The following is a 19,637-nucleotide window of genomic DNA, read 5'->3' as shown; positions in this document are numbered from 1 at the left end:
TATCTACCATGACCTACATGATTCAGCCCAATTCTTTGACACCATTTCCTTGCCACTCTTGCCCGGGCACACACTAGACACTGGATATTAACAACATTTAACACTTGTTAAAAACATACTGTATGCTCCGTATACTAACTGGTTGAATAAATTAGTTAATTTAATAACTTAAACAGTTCTTAACATTTTCTGGGTAAGCCACATCTTTTGAAATCCAGAAAAAGAAAAAAGAAAGAAAAAAAGCTATGGACTCACTCCCCAGAAAATGTACATAAATATAAATTTTTCAACATGAACTTTTCTCAAAATTGAATTTTCCCCCAAATATTCTAGGAGAATTTCCAATGGCATTCTAATTGATCAAGAACTCAACTCTAATAAATTTCCTTAACTAAAGCATCCAAAAACTGTAAGAAAGGAAAGCTGTGTGTAACACAAAATGTCAAGTTTCCAATTCCCAAGGAATGTTACCAATGGGATGCTCAACTGTAACAAAAGTAAACTGGGGGTAGGAGCCAATAACCAACAAGGGTGGCCTTATGAAAACCACAGTTGGGGGCATAATTCAGACTCTGCCATGAGTCTTACTCTTATAATTTAAGTAATTAGATGGCTTTATTTGTTTTCAATTTTCTCCTGCCCAAAAAAGTCCCAGAAAATTCAGCATTAAAAAGGCAAATGAGTAAATGACCTAATCTTTTTCTTTTTCTAAAAATTTTATTTATTAATTTTCAGAGAGAGGGAAAGGGTGGGGGAAAGAGAGGGAGTGAAATGTCGATGTGCAAGAGAACATTAGTTGGTTGCCTCTTGCACACCCACAATCAGGGACCTGGCCTGTGCCCCAGGCATGTGCCCTGACTGGGAATTGAACCAGTGACCTTTTGTTTCACAAGTGGGCACTAATCCATTGAGCCACACCAGCCATAGCAATGGCCAAATCTTTTCAAATCAACATTATTTGAGTTAAGTTTTAAATATAAGGACAGGTGAAACACTAAAAATAAAAGTGAAAGAGCTAGGCAGGAAAATATTTTAGGATGATGTACTTATTTAGAAGCTGAATTTAAGTACAAAGAAAGTGCTCAACTTGATTATGCCATATTAAAAAAAAGATTAGGCAGAGAAGTGAAACTTTGTAAAAGATGAAACTGAAAACTTTTAAGGATCAAGAATGCAAAGAATAACGATGAAGATGACTAGACGATCAAAGGAAAAAATACCTAACATTTCCAATACTCTTCCTAGCCAAAGAAAAGAAATTGAAAGACAGAAAAATCAAACACAAAGAACAGAGCTCTAAAATCCCCAAAACTTACAAATCAAAAAATAACCTAGTAAACTTAAAAATTTTAACAGAAATTACTTATACTTCTATTACTCAGCTAGCTTTTTTAAATTGTGGCAAAATATAGATAACAAAATTTACTATTTTAAGTGTACAGTTCAGCGGCATTAAGTACATTCACAATGTTGTGCAACCATCACCACCATCCATCTCCATAACTTTTCACCCTTCCAAACTGAAACTCTGTACCCACTAAAAAATAATTCCCCATTCCCTTGGCTAACTATTTAAATGCCCTCTCTCCCCCCTTGTTTTCTCTAGGAAGAGGAGGGCATTTTAACTGGAGAGTACCCAAGCAGGAGAAAGAATCTTTTGACTCTGAACACCAATAATTTCTTATACAGTCTACCTGCACTCAAAAAACTTAAGACTCGGTTAACCTGAAAGTTAAGATGAAGTAATATATTATTTATGTATTTATCAACTCATTCTTTCAACTATGAACAAGACTGACTTAGAATTATAATCTACTGTGAAAGGGGCAAAGTTAACAGAATATACTATGCTGACAGTGAAGGTACTGAGATAGTGAACAACGGTGAAGAGGGGGAAATCCACATACTTAACATTCTGGGAGGTGACACCTAAAATAAGACCTGAAACTGCAAGAGTTTACATGTCTGATTAATCTTTTCTTCATCTAAAGCACCTAGCATTATGCCTTTCATATAGTAATCAACCCAGTTTTCCTGGCCTCGATTTCCTCACTCCTGAAATCAACTTCCAAAGATTCCTTCCAAACACAAAATGTGTTGGTTTGAGGAGGGTAAACTACTTATCAATGAAATGGACGTGGGGGTGGGGGCAGTAGAAACAAAAAATGAGTTCAGAAATGGCTGCAAGACGCTCTTTTAAGCAGAAACGAGCGCAAAAGCATACGGGTATACCCAAACCACTTAGCTGCTGGGATGACTTACATCTTACACAATATACAAGCAGAAATCGTCCACTCACTCAGCCTGAGAAAACACATACAGCAGAAAGAAGAGAGGCTGAGAAGTGTGCAAGACTACACTAAAGAAATCTCAATTCTCATTTTCCTTGGGACTCTGCTGGGGAGGGGCCGGGAAGGTCCCCCACTTCTCTTACTGCCAGGACAACCGTACCAATCTGGCGAGACAGAAGAGAATCAAGTCAGTTCCGGGACCAGGTCCAGCACCAATCCAAGCGAGGACTGGGGAGAATCGTTCCAGGTGACCAAAGACAAGAGAACTGACCCTTCAATGGATCGCCCCAGAAGACAGCTACAGTAAGGCACCTCCTTTCCCCCAGCAGTATCCCTCCTCGGCCCTCAGTGAAGTGAGGCTAAGGGAGCAAAAGGCCCCGGGATGGGTCCCTCGCGGGTGCTGTCCTCCACCCGCCTGGTACACAGAGGGGAAGCTGGGCACCTTTAGAGCAGCTGTGAAGGATCGGCGAGGTGAAGACGCACCCGCACCCTAAGGAAGAGAAGTGGAAGGGAAAAGAGAGGAGCCCAGGAAAAAAGTGTAAGTTCGACGGGCAGACTGAGAGCGGAAATCGACAGGGGAGCAGGGGAAAGAAGGATCTCTAAGCCGGCTCTTACCCTCCGTGGGAGACGCCATCTTCCAACCCACGTCACGTGACGTGGCCAACCGTCGGCGGGAAAGCTGGAACCCACAAGCCACGCCCCCAAAGAGAAACCCTATCTCCAACTCCCAGTCCCATCTCGTTTCCCCCCCATAGGGCAGTCTTTGCCTAGCCCCGCCCCCAGTGCTGGCCACAGCCCCTCGCGCATTGGAAGAGGTGGAGCGCCAGCAAAATTCTAGGAGGGTTTTATTTACTTTCCACATTGTGGGGTGGGGCCGCAGTCGTCCCTGTAGCCAATCGGGGTTCCCAGTTAGGGGGCGTCTTCCCTGCGCGCTGAATATAGAGAACCCAAGTTAGGGGCGTCTTCCCTACCTCCGCCAACAGAATTTGGTGAAGTGGGAGAGGGGCGAGAGAGCTTTCACTTCTAACCAATCGCCTACCCCCAAAACTGGGAATGAGGGGTGGAGTCAGAAGTCACGGTGAGTGATTGGCTGGGGGATATGGTCCTCTCCACCAATGAAGAGGTGCGACAGGATGGTGGGGCGAAATCTGGCAGCTGCAGTTCTTGTAGGGAGTCACGGAGAGTAGAGGCCCCGGGAGGCGGAGAAGCAGCAGACGGGAACCATGGCGGCGGTGGTGGCGGCGGCCTCAGTGCGGGCTCGGATCCTGCAGGCGAGTGAGGGTGGCACCGAGGGGTCGCGGAGCTAGGAATTGGATCCTTGCCGTCCACTCTCTGACTCAGCCCCTTCCTGGCCGACCCCGCTGTTCCCACAAGACGTGCGGCCCTGTTCCACCCATCTCACTCCGTATTCGCACTCTTTGGGTCCAGCTCCAGACTGGCACCCCTGCCCTTCCCCCCTTTTTGTTTTGAGCCTCCCCTTGTCTGGCTCTGGCCCACTCTCCTCCTCTAGCCCTGCCCCGTTCCTGCTGTCACACTCTCCTGCCCTCACCTCACCTCGGTACCGCCACATTCTTTACTTTTCACTTCTCCACCTGCCACCTCTCTCCCTAGAAACTCCCCTCTGGTCACCTTTTTTAGAGCTTTTGCAACTATCAGGAGCGTCCAGATTGTTCCCTTCTCCGACTCTATTTCACTGTCCACAATCCGAGCTTAAGAGGAGAAGAAGGGGACACACGAGGGGCGAGGTCAGTGAGTGGACTTTGAATCGTCTTCTAGAAGTGTTTTTCTCCGAAGCCGCCGTTTGCTAAGCTATTTTCCACAGGCCACGGGCTGTCCCTTTGCATGCCAGGACTTTGAGTTAAACTTGGGCTCAGCAAAGTTACAGTGCTTATGGTGGTGGTAAAGAAGAACACATTTATGCTACTGGTTTGTCTCAAGCACATGCAGGGCACTAATCATCTCTAAAACAGGTAATAGAGAATGGGAGCCAAGGAAGACAAGTTTGCGTTCCAAATTCCTGCTCCTATGTCAGTGGGCCAACACACCCTCGACACTGCCCTTGGGGACTGGGGTGGCTAGGTCCTCTAGGAAGCCAACTTAAGGAGGGGTGGTAGAGCTACAGGAACTCATGCCTGAGACCCATGACCTTCAACTCTGTTCATAGCCTTTCCCCTCTTGTTCACAGTTTATCGAGGACTTGGTGAGGCAAGATTTGCTGCAGACTGCTTTCGCCAACCTGCAAGAAACAACATTGCCCCTCCTACTCATTGTGTCCAGCCTGGGAACTTCTTCCTTTATACTGCTGGACTTATAGATAATATTGGTATTTGCCAGGTTTAATGAGTTCAACTGCAGAAACTTACTCATTTTTAGGATTCTTAGCAGAGTCAGCAAAGGTTAATGTTTAAATATGCTGTTTAATGGGAAAGTGTGGAGTATGGGTCAGAAGGGTTTGTCAGATGATCTGGCTTCATTGGTGTATTTCTTGCTATCATCCCAGTTTTGTTTTTCCAGTATCCTTTTTTAATAGTAGCAATGCAAAGTTTCCACCGTATGTTTCTGTTTCTCCTTGAAACCTTTTAATGAAATTGACTTTTTCCTTTGCCTCCTTCCTGGCCCCTGAGTCACACAGTCATTAAGAAGAGCCCCTACCCCTGGCTGATGTGGCTCAGTGGATTGAATACCAGCCTACAAACCAAACTTGCTGGTTCTGTTCCTAGTTAGGGCACATGCCTGCGTTGCAGGCCAGGTCACCAGTTGGGATTGATGTTCCTCTTTCTCATTCTTCCTCTTTTCCCCTTTCTATAAAAATGAATATTTTTTTAAGAAGAAGAAGAGATCCTTAAGAGGGTTTTTATCTTTTGCATCAAGGATAAAAATCTCCCTTCCCATGTACTTTATTTTGGAAACACACTATTTTCTTACTCATTTGAAGAAACTTCTGAGTTGAACTGGAAAAGAACAGAAACAGTAATCGTTAGCCAACTAGTAGTTACTGTAACATTAAACATGATAAAGAGCAGTTTAGATTCCAGCAGTCATGCATTTTAGAGGACTATGAAAAGGACATGTAAAGGAGAGAGTTCGTGACCTCAGTTATTTAAAGTGCATGTTCAGCACATCTTCTCTGTTGTGGTGGCTAGTAAAATTTAGAACTTATGCTCCTTGTGGTATTATGATTCCCATTCAGAAAACCAGTCTTAAAGAGAGTCTTGGTGACGTGCCTCAGTGCTGGATAAAAAGCATAGGCTCCACAATCATACTTGGATTTTATCCCAGCTCCAACATTTTTTTTCTTTTTTTAAAAGACTTTATTTATTTATTTTTAGACTAGGGGAAGAGAGGGAGAGAAACATCAATGTTAGATATCATGCTAAGTGTTTTTACATTGTTAGATTTATGGTACTACATTTTCCAGGCCAAAAATTAGGAAAATAGGGACTAATGACAAAAAAAATTTTTTTAAATTCAGAGCTGTTTGGAAATTGAGGACACAATCATTATGGTTTATTTTTTCCTCAGTTTGCTATATCTCAGTCTCCTGTCTTTTCTCTTTAAAGATTATATGACCCTTGCCCTAGCTGGGTTGCTCAGTTGGTTGGAGCATCATCCCATACACCAACAGATAGTAGGTCCGATTCCCAGTCAGGGCACCTACCTAGGTTGGGGGTTCCATCCCCAGTTGGGGCACATATCGGAGGCAAACGATCAATGTTTCTCTCTCACATCTCTCTCTCCCTCCCTCCCTCCCTCTCTCTCTGTCAAATGAATAAACATATCTTTAGGTGAGGATCTTTAAAAAAAAGATCATATGACACTTGAGAGCAAACATCAAGTCTTCATTCATATATCCACAATAACGACTATAATATTAAGCATATAGTAGTCATTTACTAAGCTTTTAATAATTTTCTGCTCTCATTTATCATAATAGTCATTCTATTACTTCACAGGTTTCTTCCAAGGTGAGCTCCACTTGGTATCCAGCATCCTGCTTCTCCTCTTCTTCAGCGGTGAGTTTATTTGGCATGAAAGGTAGACTTCTGAGAAGGAATCCAGAGTAATTTTTGGGTATTCCCCTTTATTTTCTCTATGGAATTGTGATCAGAGTCTGTGTGAAACTTCCCTTCTATCTTGGCTCTGATATTTAATATGTATATTATGTTGTAAGCATTTTCAGTATAAGATGGTCTTTATATGTGGTTATGATTTTAATGGCTACATTTTATTCCATTAAGTATATGTAACCTGAATTAACTAATATTTTTCCATATAACATTGAGATTTGCCTCAGTTTTTCCATGTTGTTTTACAAGCAATTACTTATAGTTGTTTTCCTTTTAGATTACTTCTCTCCTGAAATAGGATTACTGTGTTAGAAGATACAAACATTTTCATGTCTTCTAGAAGTTTAGTTGACCTTGCCAGAAATTTTGTACTCCTTGGCAACCTTTAGAGTTAATTTTACAGACTTTTTCTGTCAGCCATTTGCAGTATCTAAGATCTAATAAATAGCTCTGGTGCTCAAAATCCTTTCTGTAGAGAAGCATGCACACACTGTAACAGTACAAGGGGGGAGCCCCCATAAAACTGGATTTATTTTTGAAAATTGTATATTTATTCTTACACGTTTAAACTTCAATCACCTTCAAGTGCTCTCCATTTGATGCAATACACCTGTCGAAACTTTTTTTCACTGCTCAGAACAGTTTTTGAACTTGTTGATTTTGATGCCTTTTAGTGCTGCCATTTTTTGTTTCACCTCTTCCACATCTGCAAAACGTTCCCTTTGAGGACTTTTTTTCATCTGGGGAAACAAAAAACAGTCACTTGGGGTGGTGCCAGGTGAACAGAGTGTGTGGGCAGATGCACTCGTAAATCACCCATCATGAAATGGGCAAGGGCGTTGAAAGTGTCTTCAGAAGAATTCCCTGAAGCCCAACACCTCTCACAACAATGCCAGCTGGTACACTGACACAGATGGGCTCTCAGAACACGCACCTAGACGGGGAAGCCTGCACTACAAGGGGTCTGCCCTCCAGAAGATGATTGTTTCTTTTTAGTGGGGGTCCCCCCTCCTTAGTCCTTCACCTTTTTGGTGAAAATGTAATGCAAGTACACTGCTTCTCAGAAAAAAGTCACAGATTAAAACATTTTTTAAACATTTTGATCATAAAGGTAAGACATTATCATGACAATGTGACAGAGAATCAGCTGGGCCAAGAAGTCATGATAGCCCGTCTTTGTTAACACTGGGTCTGCTGCTTTTTTAGTTTCAGCTGTACAGTGACATGTGTTTACCTATGAAGGTCCACTGTGTGATTAGCTGGGCATGTCCCATTTTCAGAGGCATCACAGTTTTGAGGGGCTCTGCCCCATCTTAACACTGTAAGCAAGTACATTGTGTATCGCTCTCCAAGTGGTAACATCTGTAGAGAGCTGTGCACTCATTATCAACCCGAATTCCTTCCTTTTTGTGAAAGTAAGAGACGGAAGTAAAGCAACTAGCTAATACAATATTTTGTGTGTATGTGTTTTTTCCCCCAGCCAACTGTAAAGCTCTTCATTGATGGGAAATTTGTGGAATCCAAAAGCGACAAGTGGATCGACATCCACAACCCAGTAAGCAAAGCTGCCCAAACTGACTAGCCTAGAATTCTGGGTGCATGGCCGGAAAGTGGACACCTGGGTGTCTGTTGGGAAACATGTAGAGTTGCCTTTGTGACTAGAAGAAAAATGGAGAAGGTTGGGCAGCAGCAAAGCACGACGGTGATGCTTTTCCCCATCAGGCCACCAATGAGGTCATTGGCCGGGTCCCTCAGGCCACCAGGGCTGAAATGGATGCAGCTGTTGCTTCCTGCAAACGTGCTTTTCCCGCTTGGGCAGACACTTCAGTATTAAGCCGTCAGCAGGTCCTGCTTCGCTATCAACAACTCATTAAAGAAAACTTGGTGAGAAATCTGAATGATACCCTTTTCCAAACCTACCCAGAGGAGACTTGCCCCACCACAGGGGCCCTTTAACTGCCCCTCTCCCTGGGGCGCCCAGAGACATGGTCCCGGCTGTCTCCCTTCCTCACACTGCTTCCCGCCCCGTTCTGTCCTTCCTCGGCTGCCTGAGAACCGAAAGGATTGCACTGCATCCTCCCATTGCTTTCTGTCTGTGTGTTTTCTGTCTGTATGTTTTCTCTCCAGAAAGAAATTGCCAGGTTAATCACGCTGGAACAAGGGAAGACCCTAGCAGATGCTGAAGGAGATGTATTTCGAGGCCTTCGTAAGTTGGGAGTCTCTCATGGGGAGTTTTGGGGACCTTTGGGAAAGAAGCAAAGGAAAATGGGAGGCAAGTTCCCGTAATGAGGGATTGCATTTATCCTTTATGTAGATTTTGTTATCCCTTGACATCTTTTTTAATACTTGTGGAAAATGGCACTACTTGTCAGGGATCTATGAAATTGGTTTACTTCATTCTTTGTTTTAGTTAACTGATCTTCCAGTAAGTATGTACATTTCGCTGTCTTTTTCCCATTTACAGAATCTTATTTTGAACAACCCCTTCACATGGAAGGTCAAGTTAGTATTTCTTCCCTCTGTCATTGGCCTGAGCCACTCCCTGGCTTCAGGGCTTACTAGAGTGTGTACAAAAGCTAAGTAGCGCACAGTGTGGGCAGCTGGCGGCCTGACTGCATCTTCTCTGTTGCAGAGGTGGTTGAGCATGCCTGTAGTGTGACATCCCTCTTGCTGGGAGAGACCATGCCATCCATCACCAAAGACATGGACCTTTATTCCTACCGCCTGCCTCTGGGGGTGTGCGCAGGCATTGCTCCGTTCAATTTCCCGGCCATGATCCCCCTTTGGATGTTTCCCATGGCCATGGTATGTGGCAATACCTTCCTGATGAAACCATCAGAGCGAGTGCCTGGAGCAACTATGCTTCTTGCTAAGTTGCTCCAGGACTCCGGTGCCCCCGATGGAACGCTGAACATCATCCATGGACAGCATGAAGGTAACTGCCCTTCAGTACGTGGCACTTGATCTGACTACCAAAAAATTACAGTGTTGAGTGGTAATGGGATGTTCTAGAATGAGGAACCGAGGAAGGAAGGGGTTTACTAGTAGTAACCTCCATGTGTGAAGGTAGTGTCTGTTGACTGTTTTGCCATCTGTGTGCTAAGGTAACTGAGGCGTAGTAGTGTTTCTTGCCCTACAAAATATACTAGGACAACAAAATATGGATTAGGGCAAGGCACAGATAAGATTAAAGAGAAAGTTTTCACTTCAATATTAAGAGAATTTGTGAGGATATTTAGCTTAGAGAATCTGTGGACCTCAGAGAGACTGAAGACCTTCTAATTCATATAATAGCTACTATTAAAAGGTGCTTCTGCCCTGGGTGGTGCAGCTCAGTGGATTGAGTGTGGGCCTGCGAACCGAAGGATTGCTGGTTTAATTCCCAGTCAGGGCACATGCCTGGGTTGCAGGCCAGGTCCCCAGTAGGAGGCGTGCAAGAGGCTACCGCACATAGATGTTTCTTGCCTTCTCTTTCTTCTTCCCTTCCCCTCTCTCTAAAAACACAATAACTAAAATCTTTTAAAAAATAAAAATTGTGTCTGCATTTGAGGCACTGTTCTTAGTACCTTCCATATATTATCTAATTTAATCTTTATAAGAACCCTTTGGGATAGATACTATTATTTTTCCATTTTACAGATAAGAAAGTTGAGGCATAATGAAATTAAGTAATTTGCCACTGCTAGAAACTATCAAAACTACAGTGCACATACCCAGGAAGGCTGGCGCTGGTTTTTACTTTTAAATAGTCATATGCTACATAACATTTTGATCAACAGCAGACTGCAAATACGACAGTGGTCCCAGAGGAGTTGAAAAATTCCTGTCACCTTGTGACATTGTAACCACTGTAACATTATAGCACAATGTATTACTCACTTGTGTGCAGTGGTGCTGCCATAAACAAACCCAGTGCACTACCACTGGTAGAAAAGTACAGCACATACAACTATGAATAGTGCATGATGCTGATAGTGATAATAAACAACTGTATAACTGGTGTATGTATTTACTGTGCTACACTTTTTGGTATTTTAGAGTGTGCACTTTTTACTTAAAAAAGAAGTGTACTGTAAAATAATATTGTGTCATGCTGGTGGCAGACTCGAGTTTACTGTGTCTCTTGATCGCATCATTTTCTCTTGTGTTTAATTTTTTTTTAAGATTTTATTTATTTATTTTTAGAGTGGGAAGGGAGGGAGATAGAGAGAGAAAGAGAGAAACATCAATGTGCGGTTGCTGGGGGTTATAGCCTGCAACCCAGGCGTGTACCCTGGCTGGGAATCGAACCTGCGACACTTTGGTTCGCAGCCCGCGCTCAATCCACTGAGCTACGCCAGCCAGGTTCTTGTGTTTAATTTAATCTCATACCGTTTTGTACAGAAGCGCACTGTACTGGTTTGTAGCCTATGAACGACAGGCTGCACCGTGTAGTCTAGGGGTGTAGTAGGCTGTACCACCTAGGTTGGTAAGTGCACTCTGTGATGTTCACACAATGACAAAATCACTTAATGATGAATTTCCTGGAATGTAGCCCCATCATTAAGCAGCACACAACTGGTCTGTGCTATATTGTCTCTCGTGAGGGTGCCATAGCATCTCAGAGTTCTGGTGCACAGTGACAGTTGAAGGAATATCCCATGCTTAAAGGACAAAAGTATTGAAGGGCTGTTACTTTGGAGGAAAATAGGAGTTTTGGCCTTCAGAGTTAGATTGTGGAAGTTCTAGAATAGCAAATGAGAAAAATAAAGGGAAGAGGCTAAATAGAATTTGTAGATTAAAGAATTAAAAGGACAAAAAGAGAGAGAACTTCAAAATGGGAATCCAGTGTAGAAGCACAAAAGTATGAAAGCTTCTCCTTCATAGCAGTGGGAACTGGGGGGCGTTGTGAGGCTGAGAAACCCAAAGCCGTTTGTTCCCCTATGGTAATCATTCATTTCCTTCTTTAAGCTGTAAACTTTATTTGTGATCATCCGGATATCAGAGCCATCAGCTTCGTGGGATCCAACCAGGCTGGAGAGTACATCTTTGAGAGAGGGTCAAGACATGGCAAGAGAGTTCAAGCCAATATGGTGACTTCTTGTTCCTGTTTCCCCCTCAGACTCTGTTCGATGTATTGAAATTACCTAGAAACAGCTCTTCAGCCAAGGGGCCACTCGTCCCACTCTAATGCCAGTGTTTCCTTATTCCAGTTTCATCCCGAAGAGCTTTCCTGTAGCAAGTGAACCTTGTGATGAGTTGTAGTCTAAGTTACTTTAATTACCTTTAATCTCACACAACAAATTTTGGTGCCAAAGGGCGTGTTTTTCCCTGAGAATGTTATTAAGATTCTTTGGGCTTTAGCAGTTAACAGCCGAATTCTAGTTCTGGCCCTGTTTCTTCCTTCTAGCCCTTTATACTTCTTCTTTTAAGGTGTGTCCTAACTTAGTAATGTCAAAATACCTTCTTCCCTAAAAGGTCAGACTGTTTAAAGCACTGGAAGGAGCCCGCTATCCGTATATGAGATGTGTGGTTTACTTGGTTGCATAGTATTGCTGTTCTTTTACTACCTTCTTGTCAAATACTTGACAATTCTTGGATGCTATATGCAAAGTCCAATTACTGCTTTCTCAGCCTTTGACTAATATTGCATAGAGGATGGCCACCTATGCACAGGCTTGGGAACTTCATGATATGCCCAGTTCATTCTTTTCATGACCGAATGTGTTTTGGCCAGTTTGACTTAAGTCCCTCCCAGTTCACTATTAATTAATTTATTGAGTGAATTCTGTGTCTCACAGTATACTATGTGTAATTGGATAAAATTAAGTAGCTGACATGGTATTTTTCCATGTACTTAACTGCAATTGTATCTGAAATCATGTGGAAATGACCATATGCATGCGGTCTGGGGAACTCCAGAAACTGTTTATCAGGAGAGGTCTGCCTCCTACTTTGCTTTTCAGCTGGCTACTGGCATTATTACTGGCAGCTGTTTGTTTACACTGCTCTTTATGAAACTGGAAACCCAGCAGACAACAGATTCTTTCCTATCTAACTTAGGAAAAAAAAAGAATTTCCCATTGGCTCCTGGGTGCAATGTTCAGCCTGTCATTTTGACTGAATGGGTGATTGGGGCTCTTGTGTCTTGGTTTGTTTTGATCTAGATAAACACATATCAGGTAGCCTGGAGACTTGCTCAGTGTTACCAGGACTTAAGCAGTATCAAAATAATAAATCTATCCTCAGAAAGCTTTGGATAAATTCTCTTGTCTTTACCTTAAATTTTCATTTGAAATCTCAGATTTTTTGCCAAATTTCTTAGCCTAATTGTGTTTTGCCGAGGAATATTCATGTGCTTTCTCTATTTCCCAGGGAGCCAAGAACCATGGGGTGGTTATGCCAGATGCCAATAAGGAAAACACCCTGAACCAGCTGGTTGGGGCAGCATTTGGAGCTGCTGGTCAGCGCTGCATGGCTCTTTCAACAGCGATCCTTGTGGGAGAAGCTAAGAAGTGGCTGCCGGAGCTGGTGGAGCGTGCCAAAAACCTGAGAGTCAATGCAGGTAATCAGGTATCTGCCTACCTCTCTACACTTTGCGTCCGTGGCACCAAGCTCTTGGTTTTAACTTTGGCCTTTGCCAATGGGAGCAATCATGTCAGTTCTTACCATTGCTTCTCTTTATATTGTACTTGTCATTTGGTTTCATCTTTAGCTGGCAGTCATAATTTATATTATTGAAGACCTCCAAAGCTTCTGTGTTGTTTTACAGGAGACCAGCCTGGAGCTGATCTTGGCCCTCTGATCACCCCCCAGGCCAAAGAGCGAGTCTGTAATCTGATTGATAGCGGAACAAAGGAGGGAGCCTCCATCCTTCTGGATGGTCGAAAAATTAAAGTCAAAGGCTATGAAAATGGCAACTTTGTTGGACCAACCATCATCTCAAATGTCAAGGTAAACAACTCTGGACTATTTACTTCCCAAACATGGGAGCTGAAAGCACAGTAGAGCCTATGGAATTCCATCCGTCCAATTTGTAAATGAGGAACATTTAGTGACTCAGGATTACTCAGTTATTTTATCTAGAGTCTGAATAAACCTCCTCTCTTAATCTTGGCAGTCAGCAAACTTTCCATAAAGGACTAGATAGTAAACATTTTTGGCTTTGCAGGGATACATAGTCTGTTGCAACTACTCAGCTCTTGATATTTTAGTATGAAAGCAACATTAACATTGTGTAGCTGCATTCTAATAAAATTTTACTTATGGACAATGAAATTTTAATTTCAAATAATTTTATGTTGTGATTGATTTGTTTTCAAGCCATTTAAAAAACTTAGAAATTATTCTTAGCTTCTTATTTATACAGGAACAGGCTCCACACCACATTTGGCCCAATGGCCATATTTTTCCAACCCCTATCTTGTATTATACTTGCTACTTATTTGTTTTATGTTCATTTTTTCTTCCCATTCCTCCTTGCTTCCTAGCTTATAGCTATTGCAGTATCTCCATCAACATATCAGCCACCCAGTATTTATTGAGTACTTACTCTGTGCCCTAAATGTAGTTGCATCTTCACCGGATGACAAAAGAAAGAAGAATTTTTATTTATCAAATATTTTTTTATTTATCAAACTCTACAAGTCTCTCAGCTAAAATTAATGATGAAGTTGAGATTCAGAGGCTTTTATTTGAAATACATGTGTCCTCACTAATCCTATAATCCTGAATAATTGAGTTGAATATAAGTATAATAGAAATTATGGAATTTCTTGCCAAAGAACCATAGAGGAAAAATCCACTTATAAGCAATAAACACAACTCACTATCTGCAGTGGTAAAGGGTGTTTTGAACATTTAATGTGACCTGATATCAAAATATAAACGTACAGACTCATTTGGGAGGCAAAGGAGTGAATGAGAATGGATTGTTTATGTTACAGAAAACTTAGCAAAGGATTTCTTTAAACAGAAAAAACTCCCCTGTGGTGTTTTAAATATATATTTGATTTATTAACAATGAATTTTGATGTAATTTTTCAGTAACATAATAATTGTATAACTAGGTTATACAAGTATGAAAGCTAGTGATGGGTCATGGGACCTAAAAATACAAGTGCTTGAAAGAGAGGAGTGTAATTGTACTTAATAGGAACGTCGAGTTTATATGATTGGTAGCTTGGAAGGTGGAACACAGCAAGAAATCACTTCAAAAGAAAATAGGTGGTTTAAAATGAAAAGAGATTACTAGCATGGAAGCTGTCCATGTGAACAGTTGGGTACTAAAGAATCAAATAGGCATAAAATACTGACTTCTTTTCTGGATGCGTCACTCCTGGCAGCCGAACATGACCTGTTACAAAGAGGAGATTTTTGGTCCGGTTCTTGTGGTTCTGGAGGCAGACACTTTGGATGAAGCCATTAAGATTGTAAATGATAACCCATATGGAAATGGAACCGCCATCTTCACCACCAATGGAGCCACTGCGCGGAAATACTCCCACTTGGTAGATGTTGGGCAGGTCTGTGAACAGAACTTTTAGGAGGTTCTCGGAGCCATTTATTGTTCTGGGGAGATGGTAAACAGTGATCAGTTGCCGCCCCTCTGTCTCCCACGGTGCTCCCTTTCTTCCTCAGGAATAAAAGTTCACGAGGTGGAAATGGGGTGGAAGGTGGATATTTAAAATTAGTCTCTCTAATGCCAAGCATTTATGCTTCTAAATGGGGAGTTCCTTTGCTCGAGTCTGCTTCCTAGTGTCTGACGTGGATTTGTCCTGCTCTAGGTGGGTGTGAACGTCCCCATTCCGGTGCCTTTACCGATGTTCTCGTTCACTGGCTCCCGGTCCTCCTTCAGGGGAGACACCAATTTCTATGGCAAACAGGTAACCAAGTTTTTAAAAATACCTTTTCTTCTAAGAAACTCTAACATATTCAGGAACAAGGATTCTGCGAGGAAAAGCTTGCCAGCAGCCTCTGTGGAGTCACACGTTGTTCAGTAGTGCTTGTCAATAGGTTCCCTAGAAAAGATTTAAAAGTTAATAAAATTTTGCCAAAGCTGCTTCTTGCTGAATAACTAGAAGGGAAAAAAAGTTTTAGGGGATGAGCGTGAGGAGGTCCAAGCTTTTATGTATGCCCTTTCCTCTGCCTGGGACCCTCTTTCGGCCTTCCCATTTTCATCTGACTGACTCTTCATCGCCTGTCAAGTCTCCGTTTAAAGAATGGGCTTCTCCAGCCCTGGCTGGCGTAGCCCAGTGGATTGAGCACAGGCTGCGAACCAAAGCATCGCAGGTTCGATTCCCAGTCAGGGCACATGCCTGGGTTGCAGGCCACAGCCCCCAGCAACTGCACATTGATGTTTCTCTCTCTCTCTCTTTCTCCCTCCCTTCCCTCTCTAAAAATAAATAAATAAAATCTTTAAAAATAAATAAAGAATGGGCTTCTCCAGAAAACCCCTTCTGCCCACCAGCAGCCCCTTCCTCAGTGCCCCATTGGGTGTGCCCTCGTGCACTCGCCCTGCACATGTCTCTCCCGTGATAGTTACTCATTTACAAAAAATTTCATGTGGCATCTTCTTTGTACCAAACACTATTCTCAGCACTATAAATATAGCACTGACCAAGAAAAATATAGCAGATCTGAAACCAAGTTGCCTAGGTTCAAACCCCAGCTCGGCCAGTTATTAACTCGGCTCCTCAGGTGTCTTCATCTGCAAAATGAGAATAACAGCAGTGTCTGCACCTCTTGAGGTTATGAGGCACTGCCTCGTCCTTCAGCGGTTGTCCTAAAGCAGGAGCAGACGTGGCATGTTCCAACAGCAGAAATGGGCTGGGGCACAGGGAGGGAGTGAGTAAGAGAGTGGTCAGAGATGAAGCTAGAGAGGAAGGCAGGGACAGTCATGCAGGAATCTTTAAGCCATGTTTTCTCAGAGGCTTAAAGACTTAAATATGCAGAACTCTTTTGGGCTTACCTGTTATAGGTGATTTAGAAGTGAATGTGTGTATCAGACATTTTACTTTAGATTTGTAAGATATTGTGGATTTTACTACCTCAATGTAGCTGTTCATCACTGACAGTTGTCAGAAATGGCCTAATCTGTATTTCATTCCTTCAGGGGAATGAGAGATTTGTATGTCATTTCCTTGTCTCCTCACACATTGCTGTGAGGTAGGCACTATGCCCCAGGGATGGCCCAGAGTTAAACAGTGGCCCATAAGGAGAAGAGGCAAGATTTGAGCCGTGTCTTAGAACCTCAGAACACATGGTACTCAGCTCTAGGAACAGAATGACCTACAAGTTTAACAGATTACATTGTTTAACTTTTCCATTTCTATAATAATGCTCTTGGCTAGTTTCAACATAATGGTAACTAGGTTTGACTGTTTACTCTGTGCTAGGTATTAGACTAAATGTTTTAGATAAATTTACATGATTTAGTTGCACCTATTCCTAAAGTAGGAGAGTAAGGAGCACTTCACAGCACCACCTTCAAAAATTGATTAAAAGAGGAATCATGAAACCTCCCACAAATCTATTCTAACTCTGTTTTTTCCTTTGTTCTCTTTAGGGCATCTACTTCTACACTCAGCTAAAGACCATCACTTCTCAGTGGAAAGAGGAAGATGCTACTCTCTCTTCACCTGCTGTAGTGATGCCTACTATGGGCCGTTAGACACAGTTTATTCCAGACTCAGTCCATCCTGAGTCATCTGTTGTTCTTGACTGCCTTCATTTGCCAACTTTGATCAGATCAGAGGCCTGGGAATGGAATACCTTGTAACTAAAATCTTTCTCGGGACCCTTAGCCCCTGCGAAGTTGCTACAGGGAGACTCCTAGGGTAACTCTGAAACCGTGTTTTCACTTACTCTTCATACTTCCCTTTCTGAGGTAACTGTTGTTAACTGTGAAATGCTTATCTGGAATGAGAGCTTAGATCTGTTTTCCAGAAATTCTCCCCTTTTCTGATGACCTGATGGGAAGATTAGTGTTTGTAAAGATCCCCCATAAGTGGAAGAGGACCTCTTGGATTGGGAAATAGGATGGAAATAATTCACCCTCTGGTTGGCCCTCAAACACAGGCTTGCACCAGTGGGGGAGACCCTGGTGCCAGGCTCTTCTGAGCCTCTCACCTCACACTAACCAAGTTATAGTCCGTTTCTACTTATCCCACAATTGTGACAGCTGCTTCTCTCTTTTTGCTGAATGCCACTTTGTCCTAGTGATTCATGACCACTGAATTCTATCATTGTCTCTGTTCCTGCTTCTTAAAATCACTTCTCAAGGATACCTCAGTGTGCATTGGATAAATCAACTTTTTGTTGTGTGTGCCAAGTGTTAAATTTCAGGGTTTGCCTCAGCAATCATTAATTAATGCTTCAGTCATTAACTCAGATGCCCTCTTTTTTTTTTTTAAAGAAAACCATTTAAAATGTTATTTTAGGCCCAGAAATCAAGGGGTGTTTGCCTTAAGCAAGTCTGACCTGGTAGTCCTTGCCGAGTGTTTTATGTTGCTCTTTCCTCTTGTCTGCTCTTCTCTTGTCATTCATTCTCATGAATGATACTTTGTAGTGAAAGAACACTTAATACAGAATAACTGACTAGGGTCTAAGAAATGTTAAAGCTTTTCATGACATAAAGTAGTAAAAAGGAAATGCTCTGACAGATTCTCTCTTGCCACCATTAATTCAGTTATCTTTATGCTCTTTGTTTCTCTGATGTAGCCAAACTGAGTCTAAGAAGATACCGATGTGCTAAACAGAATAGCTTCTTTCTTTTTGCCGTATGTCCCAGCTGAACCTCGTCTTTCTGATGCAGCTTTCACCCAGTGAACCGGGAGAAGGCTTCTGGTTCCTAGACAGTGAATAATCTCTGGTCTTCAGCCAGGTGACATAGGTCACTTATTTTCCTGCTTCCCTGCTAGTCCTGTGGATAATGCTAGCCCACTCCATGGGATTAATTAAGGATAGTGAAAACCTTGAAAATGTTTGTGCACTGTACGTATTTTAAGCTTATTACTACCACCTACTGGATAGAATGTAAAAACCTTCAATCACTTAATGCAGCGATTTTCAACCTTTTTCATCTCATGGCACACATAAACTAATTTTAAAATTTTGCAGCATGCCGAAAATATATTTGTTGCTGATCTGACAAAAAAATAGGTATAATTTTGATTGATTTACAAAAAATATTAATAATAGTAATTATCTAGACTTTGCTCCCAAGTGACTTTTTTTTAACAAATCAGGTGCCTATAGTTGTGTATATAAGGATTTCTGGTACCAAGAATTAACCAATCAGATGCTATTTTATTATGCACTGTGACCAATAAGATGGAAGTCTATTACATCACTTACATATTTATGGTTCAAGACGGGGCATGCATACTGGCTGGCTGTTGTGTTGTCTGTTGTCATTCTTTTATTTGACAATCTAAGGGAAAAGAGGTCATTCAGTGCTTCTACAGAGTGAGGTATCACATGTTTTAAAGATTCTTGTGACACACCGGTTGAAAATCACTGACTTAAGGTGACCAGAACTTTAATAAAATACATTTATGACCCTACTGGGTCTTCCTGTTTGGCTTTGTTTTGTTTTGATTTCCCTTCTTAAAGTTGAGGCAGCAGAAATTTATAGAATGCCCCTTATTTTATTGCTTATCACAGCTGGCAACTAGTAGTGATATTTAATCCAATCCAACAGCTGTAGGCTGGGTTGAATAAAAGGTCATATTCTCTGGATTCCAACTGGAATTAAGTCATAGAGACTCCTAAATTTTCCTTACACTTAAAGGAAATCACTTTTTTAAAAAATATGAACTAATCAGAATGTTGTTGCTCTAATTGGAATCAATTCATTTGGCTAGCTACTTGATACTCAGGAGTTTCTTGTTCCTTAGATGGAAAACATCTGTACGGTTACGTTTATGCTAGTACCAGCTTTAAAAAAAATCAGTGTTTTTCTTTATTTTTGCTCGATGTGTCCTCATTTGAAATTTCTCTGATTCTACATTATACTGATTATGAATAACAAATTACAAATAAAAAGTTCTTAAAAAGAAAATCTGGCTTCTTAAAAAAATGGTGCTGTACTTCCTTGTAATGCCTTGGTCCCCTCGCTTGTAGTGACTCAGACTTCCCACCTCTGACCAAAGCCGAGAGTTACACTGTCACTTTGTTTTAATTCTTGCATAAAAGATAGTACATATCTTGGCTAGGCTATGTATTTCAAAAGACAATATGCAGGTTTTTCCACACTAAGAGGCAAAAAATATGCATTTGCATTAAGTATACATCTTCC

At 41.9% G+C, this 19,637-nt stretch overlaps 3 protein-coding genes across 7 annotated transcripts in view; 1 reads left to right on the top strand and 2 right to left on the bottom strand.

Moving 5' to 3' along the window:
- The window catches only part of LIN52 (lin-52 DREAM MuvB core complex component), an 89,424-nt gene extending 86,136 nt beyond the window's left edge, over window positions 1-3,288 (bottom strand). For all 3 annotated transcript variants that reach the window (XM_045823851.1, XM_045823852.1, XM_045823853.1), the window contains exon 1: window positions 2,907-3,288. In XM_045823851.1, the coding sequence (XP_045679807.1) occupies window positions 2,907-3,153 (247 nt within the window). In that variant the 5' untranslated portion in view covers window positions 3,154-3,288. The remainder of the gene's footprint in view (window positions 1-2,906) is intronic.
- Window positions 3,289-3,410: 122 nt separating this feature from the next.
- Window positions 3,411-19,400, top strand: ALDH6A1 (aldehyde dehydrogenase 6 family member A1). The gene is made up of 12 exons (XM_045823847.1): window positions 3,411-3,562; window positions 6,245-6,304; window positions 7,839-7,913; window positions 8,081-8,242; window positions 8,486-8,564; window positions 8,991-9,293; window positions 11,309-11,430; window positions 12,713-12,902; window positions 13,110-13,291; window positions 14,683-14,862; window positions 15,124-15,222; window positions 16,905-19,400. The coding sequence occupies exons 1-12, from the start codon at window positions 3,515-3,517 to the stop codon at window positions 17,007-17,009; spliced, it is 1,605 nt and encodes a 534-aa protein (XP_045679803.1). The 5' UTR covers window positions 3,411-3,514; the 3' UTR covers window positions 17,010-19,400.
- Window positions 15,231-19,637, bottom strand: part of BBOF1 (basal body orientation factor 1) — a 32,771-nt gene continuing 28,364 nt past the window's right edge. For all 3 annotated transcript variants that reach the window (XM_045823848.1, XM_045823849.1, XM_045823850.1), the window contains one exon: window positions 15,231-15,357. In XM_045823848.1, coding sequence (XP_045679804.1) covers window positions 15,346-15,357 — 12 coding nt within the window. In that variant the 3' untranslated portion in view covers window positions 15,231-15,345. The remainder of the gene's footprint in view (window positions 15,358-19,637) is intronic.

Source organism: Phyllostomus hastatus, unplaced genomic scaffold (genome assembly GCF_019186645.2).
Source record: "Phyllostomus hastatus isolate PE091 unplaced genomic scaffold, TTU_PhHast_1.1 phas_scaffold_501, whole genome shotgun sequence".
Lineage (NCBI taxonomy): Eukaryota > Metazoa > Chordata > Mammalia > Chiroptera > Phyllostomidae > Phyllostomus > Phyllostomus hastatus.
Note: the sequence above shows the minus strand (reverse complement) of the source record. Positions and strands in the feature narration are given on the sequence as shown.

Bases quoted from the DNA above. Each gene is read 5' to 3' on its own strand.
- ALDH6A1 (XM_045823847.1), top strand. From the start codon at position 3,515: ATGGCGGCGGTGGTGGCGGCGGCCTCAGTGCGGGCTCGGATCCTGCAG. The intron at 8,243-8,485 runs GTGAGAAATCTG...TTTTCTCTCCAG, and splicing joins AACTCATTAAAGAAAACTTG to AAAGAAATTGCCAGGTTAAT. The intron at 12,903-13,109 runs GTAATCAGGTAT...GTTGTTTTACAG, and splicing joins AAACCTGAGAGTCAATGCAG to GAGACCAGCCTGGAGCTGAT.